Here is an 11,991-nt window from a genome sequence, read left to right as displayed (position 1 = left end):
ATGTATCCACGCAGTCACGTATCTTCATAGTTGCTGCAGAGCATAGTTATTTGAGTTTCCACTATTTTGGACGACGACAAATTATAATGGCATCTTCCAGCAACTAGGCATTCCACGTAAAAAAATAGTTCAAATGGCTCTGAGCACTATGGGACTTAACTTCTAAGGTTATCAGTCCTCTAGAACTTAGAACTACTTAAACCTAGCTAACCTAAGGACAGCACACACTCCATGCCCGAGGCAGGATTCGAAACTGCGACCGTAGCGGTCGCGCGGTTCCAGACTAGAACCGCTCGGCCACACCGATTCCACGTAAATCCTCTGAAAACAACAAAAATTTACCATACTCGCAGAACATCTCACTAACTACCGATGTACACCGTTCGAGCACATTTATTGCCCGCTAAAGAGATACCTGTGTTGTTGGATACTTTCACTTTTAAGATAAAACGTGTGTTTTGGTGTCGCGTAAGGCTGTGACCCAGTAAGTGAAAGTGTTAGGTACCTTTTCCGTCACTATTTTTTCTTAGTATTTCTTAACTGCAGCAGGAAGCTGGTACAACTTTAATCTAAACAGTCAGTCTGATACGTGGACACGTTAGAACTCTAAAGACAAGCAGACTTATAAAGTGGTTACATTGAGGAAGAAACACGGACACGTAATTTACATCACGAAGTACTCTTAGCTTGGCTCTATACGCACAGCACAGGCGTCAGCACCGGTGATATACATACATGTTAACGGTCAGTGCGCAGACATCGTAGGGCGCCGGTGAGATACGTTGAAGACTTCAACGCACGGTTGGGCGACGAACCCTGTTTAGTGTTTAAGCAGCCTTGTAAGAGTCCGTCTGCGTTTCACTCACTCGACTGCATCATCAATTGTAGCTTCTAATGAGTTTCAGGTACGAGGCGCAAGGAATTCTCAGAAGGCAGTCAGCTGAGAAATACGACGCGAACTGGGAGCGCGTGGCTCGCGGCGAGTGGCACAGGTCGCGGAGGCGGCGGCGGCGAAGGCCCCCCTCCCCATAGTAGGGGAACCGCCTCCACCTCCGCCCCCTGCACCGCAGCCGCGGGACTTCGGACGGACGCCGCGGAGACGCCGGCAGTCGCTTCACGATAGCGCCACGACGAGCACGCCAGCGCCTCTCCGAGATGAGACCGCACAGCGTTCTGGTATTGCTGCTGCTCCTGCACGCGATGGTAAGCCAAAGGATGTCCATTCATTCACTCTCCTAACTCGGAAAGATCGTCTCATTTGTGAACAGAAAGACTACGCGGGTAAATTCCACATATATTACGACTGTTATTCTCGTACTTATTTGACCCGAAATGATAGAGAACATCCTGACACATTGGAAGTTCCCATGCGGCATAAGAACCGGCAACTGTCTCTAACACAGGGCAAAAATTTAGACAGACACGCTAGTGAGAACATGAACCAGTCACACCGTACCGATATATACAGCTGGAGAAGTTTCATTTTTAATAAAAATAATTTTCAGGCATCAGTAATGAAATGTATTCATTAGACAATCTATATGCTTACCTTTTTTATGATAGGAACTTGTGCCAGCTAATTGTTAGTCGACCAGAAAGCTGTATCTTGTCTATAGAAGAAAATGTTTACCAAAGAGATAGTCTTTCTAGCCTCCAGTTTAGTTTGGACGCACATAGTTTTTACAACGTTAAGATATGTCTCATGAATAGAGGATGGCAACACATATGTCTAGTGACTTGCTGAAGTGGTGTCAGACGCTTATCCTGTAAAAACTTAGCACAAGAATTGTTGGTTAAGGCTGCTGTCGTGCTTTGCCTGTCAGTAGATGGCCGGTAGGAGAGGCGAGATGATACCGTAAACTCAGTCATCAGTTTGGGTGCAGATCTTCCGGGTAAATTCTAAATATCTCCTAGAGCCTCACGAAGTGAGCACATGTGACACTGTTGATGGTGATCCATCAGACGGATAAAGATGGTCAACCCGGAGGGCCTCTTGGTGCTATTCGGAACAGTGTACCATGCGTCGATACTGCTTAAACACCCCTCCTCCTTCACTGTCATAGGCAAAACCACAAACATGGTACTGCACTCTACGCGCTCTCATCAGCAATGATGTAAAATGAACAACTCCACTTGATGCACCCTAAACTAAAGCTGCCGAAATGCCATTAGGCTGAGAGGCGTACACCAGGCGGCGAATGACAGTACATAATGAAAACCCCAATAACGTCCTTGGAAAATGTGCGTCTTGTACTGCATCGATAAATATGGTTTTCGGGTACTCGACGTTTCTTTTCTCCCTTTAGCTAATACTTACCGTCGAGTTTTGATGAAATTTCTTACATTAGTGAAGAGAAATAAAGCAGTCGTAAACAGTCTTCAGAAGACGCTATTTTTGTTGTATATCTAAGGCATTTCTTGGATTGTGTTTTTCTATTCTCATATATTCCTTAACATTGTAAGATATTTTATTTCAACTCTTTGAACTCCTTAGTTTCCATTGTACTTTTTGCTTGTGGTCCCTGCTCCATAACATTTTACTTCTTGACTCTTCCTTCAGTAATGCCCTAGTACGCTGTTATTTGTCTCGCACCTTTTGAAAAAGCCATACAATTTGTTTTCAGCTCATTAATGTACTAAGGGTCATACCCAAGGCAATAAAGTGCATTCCCTTCTTCAGCATATAATTGTCCAAATCTATTTTTTCGACATTTTTGCCGCGAAACGCTAGTGCTGAAACTAGTAATGCAAAAATTGTAATTTTTTAGCGATCTTGGACGTAATAAACAGTTACATAAAAATTTAAAATTGATTTAAGAGATTGCAAAGTTCCCTTTTGCATTACGTCAATTTTTAAAAAAAGAGGAGGTGTTTTCGATAAGTCGTTGTAATTCAATATATTTATCCCAGGGTCAGACCTAATCATTGTCTAACAATTTGGCTCACATTTGTATGTATAGCTATTCCATCATTCGCAGCTAATGTTATTAAGCGTTATTAAATGCAAAGATTTGTCTAGAGGAGTCAGTATACTTCAAGGAGAACGACACCTGATAGTAGCACAATGCGCTTATTTGTTAAGCGGCGAACGTCCATTATCATCGTTTTCTTGTGTAACAAGGTTTTAGCAAGAGAAAAACGAAACTATTTTAAGTGATAGGCGTACATGGCACATATCTCTGATAAATACGACAAGGAGCATGAAGTAATTTTAAAATATTACGTGTTTCTTCTTACCCCGTGTCACCAACAAATTGCGTAAAGTCTCGGAGACGCGAGTGCATTAAGCACGGTCGAATCGGTTTCGAAGACCGAAAGGCGAAGGAACTTTCATCGTATGTAAGTCGGCTGCTGAGACAAAAATTTTACTGAGTTCTCAGGGAATTGCAGTAAGGATTCCATATATAGGAAAATCAGTCAAGAGAACGAAATCATCTGCTCACTTGATTGTTGAGCAAAACGCTGTCGTATACGGTAATAGCAAAATCCAAACCGAATTTGCAAATTTTGTTTTGGGATATTTTTCAGCAATGAGGACTGCACCGTGTTTCTCTCCTCACTCGTCCTTTGGACATAACTGACAAATGGACTGAAATCCTGATACGCAGATCCAGCCCGACTTTCGACGTCGATTGCCTGATATTAAACTCCGCTTGAATTCTGACGTTCATAAATGCATGATAATATATAATATCTTACTAAATTATAGTATAGTTAAGTATTAATTACTCTAAAATTCTGTGGCAGTGTATTATGAACAGAGGCTGCTCAGAAATTTCATCTTCTTGTAAGACTTCCAGGAAGTATTTTCCTTATTCGCCTCAATTAAATTAATGTGTGTCTGCTCTTTATCGGACTACTCTGACACAGTTTTGTACCCTGTCGTAGGCACTTTATTTGTCGCAACAGTTGACTCTAAGCGATGGTGGTATTTCAAGAATCCACTCGCTCACATCAAAACCTTAAGTCTGCAGTCAGTGGGAAGTCCTGTGCATGGAGTACTTCTGAGATACTGTGTTACACATACTTGGCCGTAACTGAGCTACATAAACACACTCAAAAGCGATGAGGTATAATGACGGACGCACTTTGGGTGTGTTACTGGCTTTGAGTAGAGCAGTACTCGAGTATGGAATGATGTCACAGTCACGTCGGTCACAGTGAAGTGGCAGAAGAAGTCTTTCACATACTTATTGTCCCAACAAAAGTCCTGAAATGGCTATGATAGCCAATGTAAATATGTAATTTTTTTGTCTTTTTGAAACATGAACACACACACACACACACACACACACACACACACACACATACAAACTGAATAGTGGCATATGAGTGGGGGGGGGGGGACAAAATAACAGAAACTGATTAATAATTGCTGCTTGAATAATTAAAAAAATTATTGGAAGGAATAATTGAAAGAAATTAGAAGGTAATTTATAAATCTGTACACATATCCTGGGTGAACTCTAACTGGTACTAATATCAACAGACTTTCTGTGGTGTCACCGCCAGACACCACACTTGCTAGGTGGTAGATTTAAATCGGCCGCGGTCCATTAGTACATGTCGGACCCGCGTGTCGCCACTGTGTGATCGCAGACCGAGCGCCACCACAAGGCAGGTCTCGAGATACGGACTAGCACTCGCCCCAGTTGTGCGGACGACTTTGCTAGCGACTACATGGACGAAGCATTGCTCATTAGCCGAGCCAATAGTTAGAATAGCCTTCAGCTAAGTCAATGGCTACGACCTAGCAAGGCGCCATTAGTAACATTGCATGTATCTAAAGAGTCTCACTTGTATCGCCACAATCTCCAGATGTACCAAGGATGGATTAAAGTTAAGTATTCCAGCAGCTACGTACTTTTCTTTATAGCATTCATCACGCACCCTGCTTTGGCTTAGCGCGTGCCTTTCGGCTTCCTCACATTGTGTCTAGGCTGTCTTGTCTAGACACAACACTTTCAATGTCAATACATCTAAGATCAATATTCAGATTTTTGAGTTACGTACCGCTTCGAATTAGTTCCACTGTGCGTAGCGCTGATTATGAAAATGCAGACACATGATCGCCCCTCCGCTGCTCGTGCAAATTGCTCTTCTCTGCTTCGAACCTCCTGATGCAGGATTCCCGCCGCGGGCGAAATGATGAACAGACGCGTATCATCGATGTAAATCTATGAATAACCGTGTCCTTCCTAATAACTTTTATAACACTTTTTAATATACGGTTGGAACACACATTTTTAAACAAAAAAGGTACACAAAGAAAAAAAATGAAGAAAGAAAAAAATAATAATATCATTCAACATAACACACACATGCGTGCGCTCTAAAAGCTTCTATGCTGTGTAGAGAACTTGTTGGCATTCAAAACAGCTCCCAGTAGTCACGAAATGGACAAATACAGATCACGTATGGTTTTAAAGGTAATTTTGTACCTTTATTCCTCGACAACAGTGGCAAGTTCAGATAACGACGATGGAGGTGGATAGTCTTCTCTCCAAAGCAGACCCCTAAGATTCAATAATATTTAGATCTGGTGACTTTGATGGACAGAGGAGATGCGACAACTCATCCTCGTGTTCACGAAACCAGTCCTGGACGATTGGAGGTGCGTGAACAGGGGCCCTGTCGGTTTGGAATACACCATCACCTTTTGGGGAACGAACACTTACGATGTACCTGATCAGCCTTATAGTCACATAATACTTCACAGTAATGCGACATTGCAAAGTTCCCAGGGAACCCAAGGAATACCTCACCGAATCACCGCCATGTTCCACTCTAGGGTAGTAATCTCTGCCAGAAGTTGGAATCAGTGTGAAACAAGACTCATCCTACCACATGACATTCTTCCATTTCTCCATCTTCAGGCGTTATGGTTGTCTGCCCCCCGGTAGCTGAGTGGTGCCGGCACGGTAGCTCAGCGTGTTCGGTCAGAGGGTTAGCTCCCCTCTGTAATAAAAAAACTGAGTTAATCGATCAACAACGAACTTACACGGATGTCTTACGACGTCCGCCCCGAGCGGATGCAACGAACAAAAGCGAACAAATTGAAATTTAAAAAAAAGTGATCAGCGCGACAGAATGTCAATCCTAAGGGCCCAGGTTCGATTCCCGGCTGGGTCGGAGATTTTCTCCGGTCCGGGACACGGTGTTGTGTTGTCCTAATCATCATCATTTCACCCCATCGACGAGCAAGCTTAGAAGTGGCGTCAAGTCGAAGACTTGCACCCGGCGAAGGGTCTACCCGACGGGAGGCCCTAGTCACACGACATTTACATTTAGGTGTTATGGCGTCGGTATCATATTTTCCTGCTATTAGAGACACATGCATCACTGACGCGTGGTTTTAGAGTTCCAGCTCGCCCTGCTTTTCCCTCGCCATAGAGCTCCCTTCGGGTACGGCAATGCGGCATTCCGTTCTGCAGGAGCTTGCCGTCCTCTTATTTTTCGTTATAAAAACAACGCTTCAACATCGTCTGTCACGATCACTCAACACACAGTTTCGTTCGCGTCGTGAACTAACAGCTGATTTTTTTCGGTTTTCCTTGTATGCAGTGTAAATCTTCGGTACGGTATCTCTTGAAACACCAAACATTTCGTCTCGCTTGGTTACGGAATGACCCACCATACGATAACCAACAATTTGCCCATGTTTGAATTCACTTAGCTTCGGCATAACGCACTCACAGCTACACAGAACGCTGTTCTGACCACGGCCGACACTTGCAACGTATTGAGGACATGGCACAGGTGCCGTTAGTGGTCATATACTCCAGCGCAACCTGCAGGCTTAGATAGTACCTGCATTTAAGTTCAAGCATGCATTTCTCGCGGAGTTCCGTCATTTTTGACCAATCCCTGTACATTCACCCAGCGCTAACAGGAACTGGAAATTTAAACTAAAGAACTGTAGTAAACCTAAACAAAAGTGACCAAGCCTGGATTTGAATCCTGCTTAGTCTGTTAGGAATTCATTGTTTTATTACAGTCGTCATCTTCGGCTGAAGCGTCGCTATCACAAGTAGAGGTACTGTTCGTGGAAATATCAGTAGTGGCACTTACCTTAGTGACTGCAATTTGCTGCAAAACACCTATCGCGTGAAACTCTCAGCTTGCTCGTTTAGATTAAGGAACCCAGAAGGCTGTGGACAGCGGAGTTCAGGCTAATATCGTAATGTCGACAAGCAGAAAATCATCGATTAAGTACGACGCCATCACCCAGTAAAGAAAATCATGCTTACTGAATATGGGAACAAATGGCTATGTATAGGTGGTGCCTACTAATCAAGACTTGCCCGAAAGAATAGACACCACATATACAATTACGGTGATGACGGCCAATGATCCCTTCAGTGCAAATGCACACCAAACTCGAACTCAGCAGAATCGGGGAGATGCCGCGAGTAATGACGCTAATGGGCGGGGGACTATATCAGTAGTGTGTGGTAAAAGTTGAGAATTTCGGTCTGACAGCAGTCGTACTGAGGTAGTCTGTGCGGTTGTGAAGACCACTGCGTCCAGATGGCGTAGTGGTCGGAGCATCTGCAAAGTAAGCAGGAGACCGGAATTCGAATTCCGGTCCGGCACAGATTTTCAACTTGCCGCCTTGACAAAAATCAATGCTCACTGGCAGCTAATGTCTGATGTCTTTGATTCCTTTGTGGAACAACCAAGTGATTGCTAGGTATAAGAAACAAGTACGTCCTTTTAAAAAGCGAGACATCAACAGAAACGAAGGTAGCTTCGGCTATGCGTCAAGGAATAGGACCGCTACTTTTACGGTAAAGAAAATTATAAAAACTGTATTTCATGGCACAAACAGCAAATAGTCTTCAGCCTTAAGGCTCGTGCAGATAAAATACAAATAATCTTTCTTCCTGCCCTCTATCCGCGGATGAAAGGGAAGAAACCCTAAAGTATTCTTCGATATAAAACGAAACATCTGTCACACACCCGACAGTGATTCGACGAGTGCAGATGTCGATGTATATGTGCAGGACGTTCTAAAAACGTTCATTCTGTTACACATCATCAGGACTTCCAATAGAATGTCGATAGGAACTTGCGGTGAATTTCAACTTACGCGTAGAAGCACAAAGTTTTTATCTTCGAAAAGACCATCAAGTTTAACAATAGCACATCTTCTAAATATTTGCACATACAACTCAGAGGTTTTACATTGGTGTGCAGTACTTGAGGACGGAAGTATCTCCCGCATGATGTGTCACTGATAAATAACAAAGAAAGATAAATTTGGAAATTTTTGGTAAGTTCTTATGGGACCAAACTGCTGAGGTCATCGGTCCCTAAGCTTACACACTATTTAATCTAACTTAAACTAACTTACGCTAAGGACGACACTCACACCCACGCCCGAAAGAGGACTCGAACTTCTGACGGGGGCAGCCGCCCGGACCGTGACAAGACGCCTCAGACCGCGTGAAAGACAAATCTTGAAAATAATGCCACAGTGTGATACAGAAGGTAGTTGAAACAACTACGCAATGAGACAAACAGAAATGGCACTTTTATTCGAAGACAGTAATACTGCACTACTGGCCATTAAAATTGCTGCACCAAGAAGAAATGCAGATGATAAACGGGTATTCATTGGACAAATATATTATACTAGAAATGACATGTGATTACATTTTCACGCAATTTGGGTGCATAGAGCCTGAGAAATAAGTACCCACAACAACCACCTCTGGCCGTAATAACGGCCTTGGTACGCCTGGGCATTGAGTCAAACACAGCTTGGATAGCGTGTACAGGTACAGCTGCCCATGCAGCTTCAACATGATACCACAGTTCATCAAGAGTAGTGACTGGCGTATTGTGACGAGCCAGTTGCTCGGTCATCATTGACCAGACGTTTTCAATTGGTGAGAGATCTGGAGAATGTGCAGGCCAGGGCAGCAGCCGAACATTTTCTGTATCCATAAAGGCCCGTGCAGCACCTGCAACATGCAGTCGTGTGGGTCGTAACACATCTGAAATGTAACGTCCACTGTTCAAAGTGCCGTCGATGCAAAAAAGAGGTGACCGGGACGTGTAACCAATGGTACCCCATACCATCACGCAGTGTGATACGCCAGTATGGCGATGACGAATACACGCTTCCAATGTGCGTTCACCGCGATGTCGCCAAACACGGATGCCACCATCAGAACCTGGATTCATCCGAAAAAATGACGTTTTGCCATTCGTGCACCCAGGTTCCTCGTTGAGTACACCATCGCAGGCGATCCTGCCTGTGATGCAGCGTCAAGGGTAACCGCAGCCATGGCCTCCGAGCTAATAATCCATGCTGCTGCAAACGTCGTCGAACTGTTCGTGCAGCTAGTTGTTGTCTTGGAAACGTCCCCACCTGTTGCCTCAGGGACCGAGACGTGGCTGCACGATCCGTTACAGCCATGCGGATAAGATGCCTGTCATCTCGACTGCTAATGATACGAGGCCGTTGGGATCCAGCACGGCGTTCCGTATTACCCTCCTGAAGCCACCGATTCCATATTCTGCTTACAGTCATTGGATCTCAAAAAATGGTTCAAATGGCTCTGAGCACTATGGGACTCAACTGCTGTGGTCGTAAGTCCCCTAGAACTTAGAACTACTTAAACCTAACTAACCTAGGGACATCACACACATCCATGCCTGAGGCAGGGTTCGAACCTGCGACCGTAGCGGTCGTGCGGTTCCAGACTGTAGCGCCTTTAACCGCTCGGCCACTCCGGCCGGTCATTGGATCTCGACCAACGCGAGCAGCAATGTCGCGATACGATAAACCGCAATCGCGGTAGGCTACAATCCGACCTTTATCAAAGTCGGAAACGTGATGGTACGCATTTCTCCTCCTTACACGAGACATCATAACAAAGTTTCACCCGGTAACGCCGGTCAACTGCTGTTTGTGTATGAGAAATCGGTTGGAAACTTTCCTTATGTTAGCACGTTGTAGGTGTCGCCACCGGCGCCAACCTTGTGTGAATGCTCTGAAAAGCTAATCATTTGCATATCACAGCATCTTCTTGCTGTCGGTTAAATTTCGTGTCTATAGTACGTCATCTTCGTAGTGTAGCAATTTTAAAGGCCAGTAGTGTAAAATCCCCGTGATTCATGATGGTCCTCTGGCTATTACAACAGGCGGGACATGGTTCTTAAAAGGGTGTGTGATCACCACGGACACACGCTGTGCAACATGATCCCTTTCTGGCCGCAAGATAGGTAAGGAGTCGTTATGCTAGGGCGTCTATTTCCTCCATTCCTGCCGGCCGCGGTGGCCGTGCGGTTCTAGGCGCTTCAGTCCGGAACCGCGTGACTGCTACGGCATGGATGTGTGTGATGTGCTTAGGTTAGTTAGGTTTAAGTAGTTCTATGTTCTAGGGGACTGATGACCTCGGACGTTAAGTTCCACAGTTCTCAGAGCCCTCCTCCATTCCTCTTGCCAACGCATTTGTCACAGGCTCGATACGATTTACGTCCGAAGAACGGACAGGCCAGTCCATTCGCCGAATAAACTCTCGTTCCAGGTGCTCCCCCACATGTGCAGTTCGATGCGGCCGCGCATAGCCATCCATAAAAATGAAATCAGGAACGAAGGAATTCTTAAAAAGTCACGTATGAGGAAGGAGTACAGCGTCACAGTAACATCGATCGGTGAGTGTACCGTGTTTAATGGTTTGTAGGTCATACGCCCATGAAACATGAAGCCTCACCACACCATAACTCCTGTACACCCAAAACGCTCATGTCCAATAATATTTCTGGGTGCAGTACTTGTTCCCACGAGGGTACGTCCAGCATTTTCAAACACGATCGTTTTGGTAGTGCTCGTAAAAAGATATTATGGTGTGGGGATGTATATGTTGCATCGGTCTACTGACTACCAAATGGACGAGTGGTTCTAGGCGCTTCAGTCCGGAACCGCGCTGCTGCTACGGTCGCCGGTTCGAATCCTGCCTCGGGCATGGATGTGTGTGTGTTGTTATTAGGTTAGTTAGGTTTAAGTAGTTCTAAGTTCTAGGGGACTGAGGACCTCAGATGTTAAGTCCCATTGTGCTCAGAGCCATTTGAACCATTTTGAACAATGAGCGACCTCTTCGAAATGCACTAGTGGAGGAGCTCTCAGAATGAGAGGATATTCGGCGAATGGACTGGCATCCCCGTTGCTCCGGGTCCGATTTAAATCGAACACGAGTGGGATGCTTTGGGAGACGTATTCAAGCGCGCCCACATGCTCCAACGACCGTTCAGCAGCTGACAACCACGGTCGTGGAGGAATGGAACTACCTGCCAAATGAACTTAACCAACCTTGTGGTCAGCACTGTCGTCCACGATGATCACACAGCGGAATAAGGACGAAGTTGCGCCTTTTTAATGCCAAGCGGCCATAATGGATCGCGGTGTCTTAGGGACAGTCATTGCCTTCGAATAAAAGTGTCATTTTTGCTCGGGTCATTGCATATTTCTTATAGTTACTTTCTGCACAATGCTTTAGAGTTCTTTCTATGTACGGTCCAGGTTTCATCGAGCTGTGTTGCATGGCAGTGACAGATCATACGGAAATTACTTTCTTCCTTATGTTTTGCACGCGACTGTATTTATAATTATGCTTAGGATCGAAGCTGCCATTTACCTTTAATAAATATTCAGTGTGCCCTCCACACCGGAGCCGTGGAAAACTTCCAGACGACAGTCAAACTCCTCCCATACTTTTGCGAGAATGACAGGAGTTACTTCACTCACTTCTGTCGCAATGCGGGGTGTCGCAGTTCCCTTAAAGTTGTTGGAATGGGAGGCATGCAGACTGAACGTTTCACAAGCGTCAGTCCAAAAGAAAAAGAAGCAAAGGCAGGAGGAACCGTTCTATAAGATGGGGAAGTCAATGGTATAATGGGAGACACTTGAGGCCCAAGGAGGTGCTGTGCGGTACTCTCGCCAAAAACCACACCGGTCATTGCAATTGAACCGCACCTGTT

The 11,991-nt window shown here is 45.0% G+C and overlaps 1 protein-coding gene across 1 annotated transcript in view; it reads left to right on the top strand.

The window, feature by feature from the left end:
• Window positions 1-1,053: 1,053 nt before the first annotated feature.
• Window positions 1,054-11,991, top strand: part of LOC126419186 (uncharacterized) — a 135,374-nt gene continuing 124,436 nt past the window's right edge. Inside the window, exon 1 of the mRNA XM_050086320.1 lies at window positions 1,054-1,203. Within this exon, the coding sequence (XP_049942277.1) occupies window positions 1,156-1,203 (48 nt within the window). The 5' untranslated portion in view covers window positions 1,054-1,155. The remainder of the gene's footprint in view (window positions 1,204-11,991) is intronic.

This window comes from Schistocerca serialis, chromosome 9, assembly GCF_023864345.2.
Source record: "Schistocerca serialis cubense isolate TAMUIC-IGC-003099 chromosome 9, iqSchSeri2.2, whole genome shotgun sequence".
Lineage (NCBI taxonomy): Eukaryota > Metazoa > Arthropoda > Insecta > Orthoptera > Acrididae > Schistocerca > Schistocerca serialis.
The sequence above is the reverse complement of the archived record's forward strand: the minus strand, read 5'-3'. Positions and strand labels throughout refer to the sequence as shown.